Here is a 16835-nt window from a genome sequence, read left to right on the forward strand (position 1 = left end):
CATGTCTTATGAATGATGTCTTGTTTTTTTCCCCCCCCCTCCAAACACACAAGTTGAATACCACCACCCAGGGGCAAAGTGTCGATCAGGTTCAGAGGGTCGTGGTTCTTGCATTTATGAAATAAAAAATACGCATCATTAAAAAGCCAAAGAAAAATGTTTCAAAGGCACTCTAAGAATCGCTCCTAAGACGAAAACATTTTTTCAGCATAAAAGTAATGAAAACGCTCACTTGGACTTCCCAGGGCTTTTCAGCTCTTCAGTGGAATGGCAGAAAGAAGTGAGAAGGAATCATGCCCGGAGTAATAAAGAACCAAGGAAGTCAAAAGGCCTCAGAATCTTCCCAACCTTCCATTCTCCTGGCCCCGATAAATCAGTATGTCAAGTTTGGCCTCAGCGTTTCCCAAGTCTCCCCAGTTCCGATTATTCTGCCTCCTTTTTATTTTAATTTACGGGAGAAAAAGAAATGCTTGATTTCTTTACACCTGCCTGAAGGAAAAGAGGCCTTGACTTGTCCTTTCTGCCCACAGGAAAAAAAAAAAATACCTTTGTGGTGGTCCCCCCCAAAAAGGGGGGGAGGGTAGGTGTTTGTGTGTGTATGCGGGGGAGAGACAAGAGCTAAGCAAACAGGAGGATCAGCTAAAGTCAATATCGTTACCTGTGGTACTGAGCCTGTAAAAACTGAAACTCTTCCTTAATCCGATCACAGGATTCGGAAATTGTAAATTTAAAGGGTTGAGCAGGCTGATGTGGTGCCTAAAAAACAACAATAAAATATTTAATTAGCCCACATCACAGGCGTAGCAGGGAGACGAGGAAAACACACCACGCGGCGTCAGCGGGGGCGGGGGAGTGGGGGGTCATCGCGCACGCAGGCGAGGAGCGATTAAAACTCTCCTCCAGCCCCCTCCTCTCGCCCCTCAGCCCGAGCAGGGGATGGTTTCGCGGGGCCCGGGGCCCGGCGTGCTCCCGCCCGCAGCCCCGCGCGCCCCGGACCCCGCGGGTTCGAGCCCCAGCTCCCGGCCCTGGCCGACGGCGGGCACCCAGGGGCCGGCGCGCCGCGCCCACTCCCTCCTCACCCGGAATCGAAACTGGCCCGTCGGGGGGACCCGCGCCATGGTGTCGGGCTGCGGTCAGGCGGGGGGAGGGGGCGCGGCCGCCACCCTCCCGGCTCGCTCCAGCGCTCGCTCGCTCGCCCCGGGGGCTGGCGGCGCGAGGGGCCGGCGCCCCGCACTTCCCAGCCGCAGCCAGCCCAGCAGCGCCGCCGCCGAGGGCGCCCTCCCCGCCCCGGCGCGGAGTCGCGCCGCCTTCATCGCTCGCCACCCCCCCTGGAGGAGTCGCGGCGCGGGGACCGCAAACGGCTCCACTTGGCTTCCAGGGGCTTCAAAGACAACAATAAGAAAATGGCTACAACTCAATTGCCTCTCGCACCCCCTCCGAGAGTGCCACCGCGCCGGGGGGGAGGGGTGGGGGCCGATGGCGGGCGGCGGCTCCCGGAGTCGGGCGCCGATTTTGGGCCGCTCTCCACGCCCCTCCGGCCAAAAGACACAACTCGGCGCGCAGGGGGGCGACGCGGGGAATCCCCCGGCGCCCGGCGAGCCCGCGCCCGCGCCGCTCGCACTCACCGGGTGTCTGGTCTGCGGGTACATCTTGCTCAGGTCGCGAATCATCCAAACCGATTTAGTTGGCTGCGCTAGGCAGAAGCGCGCGGCTCATTGGCTTTAATGGCCCCGAGGAGGAGGCGGCGGCGGAGGCGGCCGGCAGGGTCCGAGGGGAGGCTCGGGCGGTCCCGGCCCCCGCCGGGTCTCGCGTGACGCGGGCAGCAGGAACGCGCGGCGGCGGCGGCGGCTGGGTGCCGGCGGCCGGGCCGCTCCGCATTCCCCGCGGGCGTCACTGGCCCGCCGCGGGCATTGTCCGGCGCGCGTCTCCCGCGGCAACGCTCCGCCGTTCGCTCCGCCGAGGCGCGCCCGCCGAGCCCGGCACCGCGGCCGCCGCTCACCCGGCCGGGAAAGTGCGAGCTCCGCGCCCCGCCGCCCGCCGCTCGCTCGCTCTCGTCCCACTCCAAACTTTTTTTTATTTGTCTTTTAATTGGTTGTTATTCCTCCGAATGAATAATCTTTCTTCTTCCCTAAAAGCAAACACAAACTCCTTTGGTTCGGAAGAGGTCTCGACGGTGCTTTTTGGTTTCTCTGGAGATTTTTTCACTTCACGGCAACGATCTTTTAAAAGGCACCTTTTAGCTTCTTTTACCACATCTCATTTCCTTATTTTTCTTCCTTCCTGTTTTCTTGTCTTTTTTTTAACCCCAAATTGAAGGGGATTATAAAAATAAAAGAGTGAAACGCTTGCGGCTTTTTTTTTTAATTCTCTCTCCTTTCAAACTCTGCGAACACCACCTCAAAATAATATACAAGTGTGTGAGAGGGGGAAGAAAGCAGCCAACAGCCCAAACACCCGCTCAGAACAGCTCTAACAACACGCTCTGTGTAGGTGACTTCTTTGACCAAATTTAGCAGCAGCTAATCATTAACATTCTGATACATATTCACAACCGTTCGCGGAGGGACCGCGGAGCATCCCGGGAGATGTAGTACACCCCCGGCGACCGTGGCTGGGGGCGACCGTGAGAATACGGCCAGATTGACTACAATCACCAGCGGGCCACGCGACCGCTCTGGGGCGCTCTCCAAGCGCCCCGCCCACCCTCGGCGCGGTAGGCGTCTCCAGCAACCAATCAGAGATGGCTGAACATTAATCGCCGTTCTGTGTTACTGCCCATCATTTCACTGCTGACAAATGGCAAGCTAGGGGGGAGGAGCCAACCGGGCTGAAACCCACGTGGGGGCCGGGCGTCGCCCGTGGCTCCGACCAATGAACGAAACGGAATGGGGTTGGCGGAGGCGGGGCGGAGATGGCCCGCCCAAGGCGGAGCGTTGCCTTGGCTGACGTTCCTTAGCGGGAGCGTTCGAACCGGGGAAACATTTGTTCAGCTGTCAATCAAAGTAACGTGGGGTTGGGAGAAGCGGCGGCTGCTGCTGCTGCTGTTGCTGCTGCCCTGGCTGCATCTTCAGAACTAGGTGTTGGTGGCGGTGGTGGCGGCAAAATAAAGACGGTGGAGGGGGCGGTGAGCCTGGAGGCCGGTCAGAAGATCTTCCGAGTCTCGTCCTCCCACCCATCCCCCTCCCGCCCCTAACACCCACGGCCCCCTCGCTCGGCGGCGGCCGCGCCAGGAATGCGGACTAATTAGGGTCCAATGTCTCCTTAAAGAGACAAGCTCGGCCTTGTGTAACGCGCCGAAACCCCTGTTGAGACAAGAGAGGGAGGATCACGCTGATCCCACTTCGTTCGGTTCACATCAATTTTACGCGCCGCTGGAGCCGGCATAATTTTCCGTGTGAACGCGGACTCGGGCCCCTGTTCCTGTTTAGAGCCGTAGAAGGAGTCGCGAGGTGCCCGCCGGGGCTGAGGCCGCCGGGGTGGGCGGGGAGCACGTCCCTCCGAGCCCCGAGGGGACTGTGATTGCCATTTAACTCCGAAGGGAGGCCGCCTCCCCCCAGGTAACTCGTGAGGAAAGCCCTCCGGACGCTGCAGCTGGGGGTCGTGGGGGCGTCACCGTGGGGTCTGGGCGGGTGGGGGGCTGAGGGCCCGGGGGCGGGAGTCGCTGGATTTCCAAAGAAACTTTGCGGAGGGGGCCGCGCCAACTCCGCAGACCGTCGGGCCCTTATGCAGAACGGGCCAGCAGGGTGCGGGTCCCCCCCGCACGGGGAGGAAAACGCCCCTGCGCGAGCCGGGACGCCCCCTGCCCCAGATCAGTAGGAAAACGGCCCCTCTTTCCCGCCCTTTGGAGGAACGAGTCGAGTTATCCTGGTGGGATATCCCGAGAGACGGGTGGAAGGTGGGGCGGCCCCGGCGGCAGTGGCTGGGGGCGGAGGGATGGGGCAGCATAGCGGGGTGGGGGTACCCCTAGGGAAGGGGCCCGGGGTGGGGGCGACCGAGCAGTCAGCAGCCTCTCTGTCCCAGTGCCAATGCAGCTGGGGGCAACTCTTCAATTCAAGGGGAGGCGGCTGGGGCTCGCAGCCTGCGCTAGCGAGCCTCTTACCTTTGGGGACGGGGGAAAAAATCGGGAAAAATCAAAAAGAGGGTCGGCTAACGTAAAGGTCTGGGACTGGGTTTTAGACATTCATCTCTAAGCGTCTTTTGCCTCCTCTAACTTGAGATGTTGGCCGAGTTGCTGCTGTTGGTTCAGCAGCGTTAGTTGAAAACTGTTCTTAATGCTATATCCCTTTCAGTGGACGAATCAATAACCTGTCTATAAACCTCCTTCCGTCTGGCCACTGTGGAGGGCTGGTGCGAAGAAAGAGTGCGGTGGTCTTCACCTGCCTCTAGTTTCATACTAAAAACCCAGAACTAGAGTTCACGGAATGTTCCAATTCAGGAAATATTTTCACCTCCATCCCCAAAATAAGAGGATGGAGAACTATTTCCGCAGTTTTCTAAACCTCTGCTGTCCATACCTAGCCACATGTGGGTGTTGAGTGCTAGAAATGTGGCCAATCCAAAATGAGATAAACTGTAAGTACACACACACATGAGATTTCAAAGAATTGATATGAAAAAAAAAAGTGAAGTAGCTCAATAATTTTATAATGATTACATGTTGAAATTATATTTTGAATAAATCAGTTGAACAAAATATATTACTAAAATTAATTTTGCCTGTTTTTATTTATTTATTTATAAGAAGAGGGTCTCCCTATATTGCCCAGGCTGGCCTCAAACTCCTGAGCTCAAGCAATTCTCCCACCTCAACCTCCCCAGTACTGGAACTACAGGCAGATACCACTACATCCAGCTTCTTTTTACTTTTTTAGCCTGGTTCCTGGAAAATTTAAAATCACATGAGTCACATATTTCCATTGGACAGCACTGTTCTGAAGTATTCCTAAGAATCAAAAGTTTTCCCTTGAGTGATACAATTTCTACCCTAGAATAGTGAATTCTCTAAGAGCACCAACAACCACCACGTTTTATTCTAAGGTAGGTTATTTGCTCCCACTGGAGCTTTTCAATAGTTTGTGACATTACCAAGAGTGTCACTCTCTGTAGGAAGTTCCATGTTATCTATTTTAGCCAGAATGTTAGCAGGTTCCCTAAGAACAGTTTGTTGTGTTCACAGTTGTACTCCAAATGCCCAGAACGTCTGGCATCATTGTCTAATAGTTGGTGCTCAGTAAATATTTTTTGATGGCACTAATCAATGAATACCACATTGCATTCATATATTAATAGAAAGTTTCTATATCATTTAGGTCATATTTATTGAAATTCTATGCAGTTTTTTCTCAGGACAGAAAATGAGAATTCTAACCATAGAACCTGAAGAGCTATTGAAAGAGTGGACAAAGAGGAAACTTTACTCTGTTAGGTAATATCAAATAGCTTGTAGCAGGGACCTTTCTTCTAATCTCTCTTGACAGTTTGTGTCAACAGAAAAGTGGCTAAAGAAATCAAGATGTTTATTTTTATTAAGTATAGTTTTAAAGTATAGCTCTTGGATATGTTTCACATTCTGGCCACGTGGCAGATCTCCATAATGCACAGCAATGTCTCAGGAAGATCCCAAGTTAAGCAACTGGTAGCCCAGCTCTGGCCTCAACACAGGAAGTGGGAGGGGCTCATGGCTGCTTTTGTTTTCTCTTCTCTCTGCCTGTGCTTCTCTCATCACACTTCTCACAAACTGTTGAACCAAGCTGTGATGTTATTTGGGACCTCATCTAGCACAGAGGGCTCCAGAGTTCATGTGGGGCGGGTTCCGCAACAGCATTCATGTTGGATGCTAGGCCTGGAATGTCCAATTTTAAAGTGACACATGCCAAGCACACTTTCCACTTAGGTTAGTTATAAATTATTTATTACTTCCAATATTTATTGAATACCTACTATCTGCCAGAATATGGCAACTTAGCAATAAATGTGGCTATTATTGATTAATTGCCTCTTAGTTCCAAATTCATACCTCTTTGCCTGCTCAGTGAAAATGAATCTGGGCCCTTAAATATTTTCCCACTGATAGGAAACTTTGTCTGTAGATGGCAGCAAGCTGCAGCACCCAGCAGCCAGCACCTTCCTCCAGAACCCCACTTAGGTGGTTTGGGAGCAAGTGCCTCTAATGAGGCACCTCCTTGAACAGATTTCCCTGGACCACCAGAGAATAGATTTCCAGCCAGTTCTGAAGTGGGGATTGCTGGCAAGTTTCAGAAGGCAGATTTTCAGGAGGGAAGGTCCATCTGCTATTCAGAGAGCTACAGCTGTGCCCTCTCCATAAGGTCTGGATCACAGTATTATGAAGATGTGATTGGAATGATACAACTAGTTCAGATGGGAGGTCCTAGAAAGCTTCTCAGAGGAAGTGACGCTTAAGCCCAGGCCTGAAAGCCAAAAAAGAGCCAGCCAAGGCAAAAATCACTGAAAAGCAAATTTCAAGTGGATGCAAATGCCCCATTTTGGGAAGTATTGGTGAATATGATTTTTAAAAGACTCATACATGCTAAAGTAAATATGAGATTAAATCATGGCTATACCCATGGGTGCTAGTCACATCGAACTTCTTATGCATAATAAAGGCATTCATTTTCTGTTCTGAGTGCAATGGAAAGCCATTGTAGAGGGAGAAAGACTCATGAGCAGACAGTGACAAGATCATTATAAATATCAAAGTGGTCCTAAGGTGCCCACATTCACACTTGACCTAAAATTAAGAAAGCATCCTTTTCCATATTAAAGAATAATCTATTGTTTCTATTTGGAGACAGCTGATAAAGAGTATAGAGACACACACCCTACCCTTCCCACACAGCCTCCCCTTGGTACCGCCACTGCCTCACTCCCACTAATAAGTGATAGTTAAATTTTGAGTAAAGTCTGACTATGCAGCTCAAAAATACCAAGCTATGCTTTGAATATACAACCAGCACAGCAACAATCATAGAGAATCAAGGACACATAGATCCATTTCTAGATCAACAGTTGACTTGCTCCGTAAGTCAACTTGCCATCACCCTCCCCTCTATGATGAGATGGAGATAGTTGTACAGCATACTCCTTATTTTTGAATATTTAGTATATGTGTCAGAAAACAACATTTCTAAACTTGTCTGGTGAGACAGAGCTTTATCTTTGCCAGCTGCCTCTGCTGAGTGGTAGAGACTGCCAACCCTTTGTGCTGGGATGTCCCTTCTTGGTGGATAAAAAGCAAGTGGGCACACACTGCTTTTTTTTGGGGGGGAAGGGACTTGGCTTGGGAGCAGGGTAGAAAAAGTTTCATAGGTACTAGGGAGACTTCTAGGACTCTCCATGTTGCAATGCTACTTTATTTGAAACTCTTGAAATGGCCCCTAATTAAGTCTTCAGGCAAGTAGGAACACTGAGGCCTTTCTCTTCCTGCCCAGGCATGGTAGTGGGAGGTGAGGAGGGGGTATCTAGAACTTACCTAATGTCAACAGGTGAATGAACCAGTGAGCCAGGTTTACTAGCTGTGACTCAAAAGTGGGAAGTATGGGTCTTTCTTGTTCTGAAAGAACTCTTGATTAAAGATAGGAATCTCCTTTTTGCTTAGTCATCCTAGTACTAATGGGGTGCTTTGGGAGAAATAGCTGAGTGTGTGAGAAAAGAAAGGTCTGTATAGGAACCCCTGTCTTCAATAGTCACACCCTATGTCAAAAATAATTATGGGGGTCTGAGGGAGACCCTAGACTTCTCACTTGTCTGAACAATAGTCTTAAATAGTTTAAAAGAACTGTGAATGTATTAATATTTATACTATAAGCTGATGAAGCAAATCATATCTAAGAAATTCACTATGAAAAATGACTCCCTCACTTGGGAAAAGCTCATGTTATCTTTACTTTCCTTGAATCTAGAGGGACCTTAAAGAGACTTCTCTATTCCCTTCCTCTGCCTTTAAGTGAATAAGGTATCATTATCCCCACTTTAAAGATTAGTCAGCTGAGGCTCAGAAAGAAGTTATTTGCCCAAGGTTATACAGCTTCTAAGTAGTGAAGCAGAGATCAGAACTCCTGTCTCCTTCTTCATTTAATACCTTGCATAACCCCAAATTCTACAAGTTGAGTATTCAATTAAAGTATGTAATTTAAGCACTACCCAACCCACCTGCCTGGTTTACTCCTTTTCAAGCAGATGTTTTATTGCTAAAATGGGGGTGGAAGGTTAAAGTGGGGAGATGACTGTGTTGCAGCTGCCACTGGGCAAAAGCTGAAACTGAGATTCCCACGGCTGCAGGAAGCAAAGCCCACTTCCTCCAGGCCCGGACCTTCGGAGTTCCTGCAGGCTGGATGAGGAAGCTCGGGAGAGATGAACAGTGCTGAAGCTCTAGTTCTTTTACTTTCAACTAACAGCAGGGTTCACACCTGTGCAGCTGCTCTTGCTGTGCCTTCACACAGGCTCCCACTCTTGCTAACTATCACAACAGCCTGCAGGGCAGATATTACAGGAGAGACACTGCACATTTACTTTCTGAAATGGGTGGCATGGGAATGGGGTAGGTGTAGGAAAGTATAACTAGATACCATACTGCTTTGTATGAGAAAAGAGTTCCAGAAAGTCCAGTATTATTTTTACCAGAACTGCGGTTCAGTTCACAATCTACCATGATCTGGTTAACTTTGGTTAGTCGCTTTAACCTTTCTAGTCTCATCTATATGGTGTTTCATCCACCATAGGAGGTAAGTATAATCTCTAAACCTTTTACCCCTAAATGCAAACATTTGTGGCTCTAAAAATGTTTCATCATCTCAGAGATGAATTGGTTATATGGAATGGATTTTGGTTCAGGATCATCTGCAAAGCTTGACTGTGTTTTCTTTCCTCCCTTTTTAATACTTCCAAAGAAATGAACTCCTGGATTGAAGATTTTTGGGGGGGGGGATGAGGCTACAGACATATTTTGTTGAAAATTAATTAGTTGTCTTACACAATGATCTAAACAATAATAATATAAGGGGCTATAGTCTTAATGCTAGTATGTGGGCTCCCACTGCTATAATTCAATTCAGGACTTGTCCTCAATATTACGTAGCCTGAAACAATTCTGGTAAATCACATGACTTCCTTTAATAGCAATCCCTGTCAAATAATGTGAATGAGCCATCATTCACAGTGTAATATCTAGTCCAGTGCACTACTACTTTTAGAAAAGTATGATATTATGAAAACTAATATTCTGGGAAATTTTCATTCATGGAGACACCCTCTGCCTCCACTCCTTGGTTTTATATACAATAAAATTTGAGTGCTTTTATTATAGATTTTTTTTTTTTTTTGAGACAGAGTCTCACTTTGTTGCTCAGGCTAGAGTGAGTGCTGTGGTGTCAGCCTACCTCACAGCAACCTCAAACTCCTGGGCTCAAGCAATCCTCCTGCCTCAGCCTCCCAAGTAGCTGGGACTACAGGCATGCACCACCATGCCCGGCTAATTTTTTCTATATATATATATATATATATGTATATATATATATATATATTAGTTGGCCAATTAATTCCTTTCTATTTACAGTAGAGACAGGGTCTCACTCTTGCTCAGGCTGGTTTCGAACTCTTGACCTCGAGCAATCCACCTGCCTCTGCCTCTCAGAGTGTTAGGATTACAGGTGGGAGCCACTGTGCCTGGCCTTTATTATAGATTTTTATTAAATATGTCTGCAAGAGAGACCATTTGATACCTTATGTCTGCATGGAGTGTGTTTACATAGAGCTGTTACATATTATTACATCTGATAATGCGGAAGGGCACCAAGAGATAAGGATTAGTATTATAATGCCCATTTTACAGACTAAGAAACTGAGGTTCAGAGAAACCAATGGCCTCTTGTAGATTATACAACTATTAGTAGTAAGCAAACAAGTTGGAAATCAAGTTTGAATTTTCAGATTCCACTTCTTTTTATTCCACTAGAGCTGCCTTTTAATGCCTCACAATAATCATAATGCTTTGTGCTTTACAAAGTGCTTCCAGGTGCTGCTTCCTTCCTTACAAAACCTGTTAGGTGGAAGAACAGGTATTGTTATGATCGTCTGACAAATGTGAAAACTGTAACTCAGAGAAAAATAACTGGCTTGGCTCATGTATATGTATAAATATAGGTATATATCAACTCTACAATATAAATGTGTGTGTGTGTGTGTATATATATATAGTCATACATAATCATAATTTAATATATCCTAGAATATTTACATTTGGAAAATATAGAGAAAGTTATTATCAGTATAACCTATGTCAGGAAATTATATGTCTTCATCTTCCAGGCTGCTGGATTCCTTGTTTTTATAACTTTAAATAAGAATGACTCACCATCAACCTGTGTACAGTCAGAAACTCAACATCCTTCCCAGTAGCTCCTTATTTCTGATGAAAGCCTGATCTCCATTATATGCTTCCTGCTCATCTGTCTATGTTCCATGCTCCATTTGGGGACATCCTTAACTCTTCTGAAGTATCCTAGACACAAGTTGTGTGTTTTCAACACTTTTGCTGAAGTTTTGGATGATGGAGGGAATTAAGTCAGAAGGACACACAAAGAAAGTAGAATATTAACCACCCCTGTCCCTTGGTTATATCCTCCCCTTTGAACTGCTCCATGGCAGAGGCCACCCAGCCACTGTGCAGTCTAGTAACGACTCTCCTTCTCTCATCTACTCTCACCTCATGGAAAATCTGTGATTAGCATGATTGGCATACTCTTCCCCAGTACAGCTGCTGCTGTGTAGTGTTTTTATAGCTTAGGGTAGATTTCTGAATCTGACTAATTTTTGCAACATTTATATGAAAGAGAGAAATGAAAAAATAACTCATTCTTGATTTGTAATCCAAACTGAGGCACCTTTTATAATTTATCCAGTGAAAATTTAAAGAGAAATTAAGGTTTTTAAAAGGAAAGCTGAAATAACCTGAAAATAATCTTAAAGTCTCTTGGAATGATTTTCATCAAAGACTTAAATAGTGGTATAGACTATTTTTCATTTACAAGGTTAAGAAATTTGGTACTTACACCTTTTTGAAAGGAAACCATTTATTTTTAAATCCTTGGAGGATCTTTGAAATTTTTAAATTATAATTAATCATTTGGAAAATTATTTATCATGATGACAATTGTCATATACATTTATTTTAATAAGACATTGAAAATGTAAAAGAATTGTCAGATATTTATTGCAAATTGAATTTGGAAACATTTTTACAACATTTAGATTGCTACCCAGCAATCACTCTCTAGCAACTTGCTCTGAGAACAGTAAACACGTGAATCATGTAATAAAAATTAGCCAGATTCAGAAAACTCCTCTAAGCTATAAAAACATAATAACAACTCCATTGGCAAAAGGTATAGTATTGTACATTTTCTATTAGTTCTAAAGCAGAATGTTTACAATAGCCTAACATAACCACATTTGACACTTAGCTTTTGAAAATTTGGGAGAACTTTAGATATTTGTTGAAGGAAGTATGTTAGTCACATACATTTTTGAATTATTTATGCAATGCTTAGGAAAATTTATAATCAAAGTTGCATCAAAGTAAGTTTAATTAAATTTTTATTATCTGTAAAGCTACTGCATGCACAACTAGAACTTTACTAATTATTAAAATCAAATATATACAAAGTCATAGCTTAGGGAGGAAGAATTGCCAAGTAGAGTACTAACTACTCTACTCAATTTAACTGGAAATTTAAATAGTGATAAAAAGGGATGTGTAATTTTGTTTTTGACATTATAAATATAAAGACAGAGTACTGGAAAGGCTCTGATTTCTGTTATGAACCTTCCACACCCAGTTCTGTTATATCCTGGAAAGGACCTGTATTTATTCCATAGCTATATTATATAATCAACCCCATCAGTTCCTAACACTTATTGAATATGCCAGGTACCCTCATATAAAATGATTGATTGAATATAATACCTTAATCTCCATTTCATTTTATAGGAAAGTCCATGGAGTCTCAGACAGGTTCCCTAACTTGCCCAGGGTTGCCTGACCAGCAAATGACAGAGTAAAACTCAAACCCAGGACTTTTCTCTAGAAGGTTTTTTTTTTTTTGCTGTTTTCCAAACCACCTTCTTTCACATCAAAAAGGAATAAGACATTCAGATACATAATTTTGAAATAAAATAACTTTTGTTTTCCTCATTTTGTTTTCAGGGAATAAGTTGTGGTTAATAATACATTTCATATATCTATGCCATGAGATCTTCTTTAGAAGAATCTTGATATGAACCAGTGAGTCAACAAATGGTTGCTAAATTTACATTTCCTCCATTGAACACGATTAAATTCTAATTCATTCAAATTGTTTTCATGTTCTTATGAATAATCAAATGACCCATTCTCTAAGCCTATCTTTTTGTTTTTTAATGCTCAACAGAGAAATATTCACTAAAATTAGTATTTAAAATATAGAACTGTGAAACATACTTAAGCAACTATCCAAAGTCTTTATTTACCATGATATCCTGGAAATTTAGAAATATTTTAAGTTTCAAGCATGGTAACATGCAAAAAATTCAATCACAAAGGAAGTTATCATGAAAAGCAGATACACGCACACATACCCCTATGAGCGTCAGCAGTTGATTTCATAGATAATTTCCTGACCACTATGACTGCTTCCAAATCTTTCCTTAATTACAGAGGAAAACTGAGAGTACTTAATAATATATGCTTAATTAGTTGTATTTATTATATTTACACTAATAAACTGTTCTAATGTACTAGTTTTGATAAGATTAAGAAAAAACAAAACAAGGCAAGCTAGAACAAGGCACTGTATTGTTTGATAAGATCCTTGATACATTTTAGGTTGACTGTTTCATAAAGATCCTTTTTACTCAGAAAGGTTCACATGAGATAGTAGTCTCACATAAAAAAAAAGAACATAATATTCATAACTGGTTTTTGCTAACAAACTTAGATTTATGAGAGACGCAAATGTTAGAGAAATCAAAATTTCATATCAAAGTTGAGGACAGAAATAAGCCAAATTCAAGTGTTTGTTTTCTGAAGCCCTGCTGAATACATTGTCTAGATTGTACCACAGAAGGCTGAAAGCAAAACACGGGTGGGTCTATCTAACAATCCCTGACTCTGTTTATAACAGCTGAAGCTGTGCCTTTCATATCGCAGTCCCATCAGAAAGGGAGGGGGGAGGAAGAGATAAGCTCATCAGTGAAATAGTATCCTTTAACAACAACCAGTCACTTCCTGCAATCAAAACCATGCTAGCATGTGGCTTGTTCAAATAAAAATTACTGGACTGGAGCCAAACAAGGAAAAAGTAATTGATAATGTGGTTTTTCAGAAACCATCCATCCATCAAATGTGTCAGTCCTTCATAATACTTTATTTCCCTTCTGAACAAAGATCTTTAAAATTCATTGTGTGCACTTAAAAACAAAGTGTCCTTGTGCTGGTTTATAAAGATTCTCTTTTAGTTTGGGTTTGTTTTGTTATTTGATTACATTCCCTCCCATCCTGCTTTTTCTTTTTCTTTTTCTTTTTTTTTTTTTTTTCCAGATAGTTGCTGGAAATTTCTGCCATTCTTAAACAAAGCATCTTTGTGCTGTATCAGCTTGCATTTTCCTTGGATTGTGTTTGGATGATGCCTTTTTCACTGACTTCAGCACTGGAGTATTGTAGCCATAGCTTTAGTAAGTAGACTGTAACAAACAGATTCACTGGCCGTTTTTGTGCGTTGCATCCTATTAACCTGCTGGTGAGAAATGCTTCTCAGAGGAAGGCACAGGACCTATTACAAACAGAAGAAAAAACTGATGGGGAAATAGCAGATCATACTTGCAGCTAGCAAAGGCCATTAACAGTTAACAGTTAGTTACTGCAAAAAGAAATGTTCCCCTTCCAGTAATTCCTCTGATACCTATGGATATCTTTTAACTAAAACTTTTCATTTATTTTAGGATCCTTGAATCAGTTTGCAAAACTGATAATAGGTTAACTCACCATCAGTTTCCAAAAGTAACATCTGCAAAGTGAATTTCAGCAATACTCACTCACTTCTACACTTGATGACTTCCACATTAAAGCCAGGCTTGCTAGAGATTTGGTGCTAGACACACACACACACACACACACACACACACACACAAAATTCTGCCCAAATACGGTAAAAATCACATTTCAAAATGCATAAAGATATATGACAGTTTCCCAAAAATTATATTTTAAGTTACAGTTAAATGATGAAGACATTGCAATGGAAAATATGAGAAATAATGAGGTTTGGTGAAGAAAAATGTGCAGGAAAAATTCTGTGTGGTTCTGAAAGTTTTTTCACTTCTTTCAGCTACCTATTTACAAGTCAATGCAATCATAGTATGATCTCTTTTGAATACTTCTAGTACTATCAACTATTGGCCTACCAATTACTTTAGAATTATATTTAAATTTTGTCACCTGCGTCTTAGAACATGCTAGCAAGGAGCTTGGCCCTTGTGAGATAGTTCTTCCCCGTACAGACAGCTAAGTCCTGCATAAAGACATATGGCCAGAGAAGCCACTCCTGTTACCTCACCAGGCATCTCAGTAAAGCTTCTTTCTAAAGAACACCAGGAGGCCAGCCAAGGTGACTCACACCTGTAATCCTAGCATTCTGGGAGGCCGAGGCAGGTGGATCACTCAAGGTCAGGAGTTCGAAACCAGCCTGAGCAAGAGCGATACCCCGTCTCTTCTAAAAATAGAAAAAATTAATTGGCCAACTAAAAATACATAGAAAAAATTAGCCAGCCATGGTGGCACATGCCTGTAGTCCCAGCTACTCGGATGGCTGAGGCAGAAGGATGGCTTGAGGTTGAGCCCAGGAATTTGAGGTTGCTGTGAGCTAGGCTAATGCCACAGCACTCTAGTTCGGGCAACAGAGTGAGACTCTGTCTCAAAAAAAAAAGAAAAAAAAAAAGAACACCAGGAAGAAAAAGCTTTAGTAATAGCACAAAACCTCTATGTGACAAGTCCTGCTCCTGGAATTTCTCTTTTTGACTGCCCCAAAATAATACTAAAAAAGTCATATTCATATAAGATAATAATAACAATTTTCCCATATAATCTCTTTTCTGCCTATGAGATATTAATACTAGAATAACAAAAAGAAGCAAATGTTCACTCCTCAGCCAAAGATTGCAACACAAAGAAGTACAAAAGTATATAGGGCTTCAGGGTTATTTTTGGTGAGAGAGATATTATCAATTTGGAAATAGCAAAAAGGCCAACTGCTATTAGGTGGGTCCCTTAAAAACAAGACCTACAAATTATCAAGAAAGTCAATGATACAAATTCCACCTGCAGAGGTATTCAAAAAAAGGAACTGGAAAACAAGTAGAAATATTTTCATCCTATGTTTTTTAACTAGAATTTACTATATGCCAGTTCTGCCCATTGTTCTACACTAGGCCTTATGGGAGGATAAGAATGAAAAAGGATCATTTTTTTGTAATATTTTAATATGCTTTGATTTTTTTGTTTGTTTTATATTTTCTTAAACTGAACTCCTTTGCATTCTGCTGGAGGCGTCTAAAAACCATGCTTCAGGGAATTTTAGGATTGTTATAGAAATGACTCAAAATGGAAAAAAAAAAAAGGATCATATTCAATTTCTGATATCCAAAAGGGGATTTTGTCACTAGTCAATGTTGTCTCGAAAGCTGGTCTTTGTCAAAACAAAAAGGACTTTCCAGAATCATCATATCATGAGCTAGGCATAACTAACTCAATGTTTCTTCCATGGGGAGGAAAAGGTACAATGAAGCTTGCTGCATGGGATAGTAAGAATATACAATGAGAAGAAATGAAAAGCTCAAAGTCTGTTCTTGGCCTGAGGGACCGTGGCAAGAAGGAAGTGAGAGAAAGGCCAGTGGTGATCAGACTACCATCTTTCCTCTGGGGCTGATGTTCTTTGGGTAGGAATGTATGTTAGACACATAAATCATTTCACTGATTTAATATGCATGTATTTTCATACTTTTCCATCTCTGAAATCAGGATATATCAACATGTGTCATAGCTTCCTATTGTTGTTATTATTCTTAGAGAATGGGTCATTTGATTATTCATAAGAACATGAAAACAATTTGAATGAATTAGAATTTAATACATAGAACAATAGAACAATCTTAAAATCAATGGCATCTTAGATTCAATGACCTGTGCTAAATTGAGGAGAAAGGGGAAGGGAGTGGCTTCTGCCCTGCTTTCCACCTGGGGCTCTGTGAGCACAGAGCCTTGTAGCCTTGCCTGCAGCAACCAGGAATGCCCACATGAAAGTAAACTCACACATATCCCAAGGGGAGGGCCGACCTCCTGAACTCTTATCTGCTTCTCTGTAGCATGAATGAGATCTAGAATATCCAAGGAGGGTCTGGAAAGTTAAGGGGGAGAGTCTGGCAGGAACTTTCTAGAAGGAGGGCAGTCGCTGAGTTAGGGGCAGCAGTTAAGGACTGCCAGGCAGACTGGCTGGGCCCAGATCCACTGGGAGTCCTCAGCACCAGAACTAAGACGCTCGTGAGATGATCAAGCAGAAAGAGAAAACTGACCACCACCTAGATTAGCCCCAGGTTCTAGGATCGGTTCCCCGGAAAACCTCCTGGTGGAAAAGCTGTCATCTGTTGTCATTAGTTCCCCGGCCCAGGGGTCTTCTGGAGTAGACCCCAGGAGGATCCAGAGTTGACCCCTCTGTTGAGGACCTGTCTCCCTACTACCACCTAAAGCCACCCAAGCCCCACCTCTTCGAATGTACCCAGAGGCCATCATG

The 16835-nt window shown here is 43.7% G+C and overlaps 1 protein-coding gene across 11 annotated transcripts in view; it reads right to left on the reverse strand.

Moving 5' to 3' along the window:
• Positions 1 to 2513, reverse strand: part of TLE4 (TLE family member 4, transcriptional corepressor) — a 148467-nt gene extending 145954 nt beyond the window's left edge. For 6 of the 11 annotated variants that reach the window (XM_012749747.2, XM_012749746.2, XM_012749744.2 and 3 more), the window contains exons 1-2: positions 1626 to 2513; positions 659 to 756 (exon numbers count right to left, since the gene is read on the reverse strand). In XM_012749747.2, the coding sequence (XP_012605201.1) occupies positions 659 to 756; positions 1626 to 1670 (143 nt within the window). In that variant the 5' untranslated portion in view covers positions 1671 to 2513. Of the gene's footprint in view, positions 1 to 658; positions 757 to 1079; positions 1277 to 1625 lie in introns of those variants that run through there. The other 5 variants (XM_076008601.1, XM_076008600.1, XM_076008599.1 and 2 more) reach the window with 2 other exon arrangements.
• Positions 2514 to 16835: the final 14322 nt, after the last annotated feature.

The sequence above is a fragment of the Microcebus murinus genome, chromosome 12, assembly GCF_040939455.1.
Source record: "Microcebus murinus isolate Inina chromosome 12, M.murinus_Inina_mat1.0, whole genome shotgun sequence".
Classification (NCBI taxonomy): Eukaryota; Metazoa; Chordata; class Mammalia; order Primates; family Cheirogaleidae; genus Microcebus; species Microcebus murinus.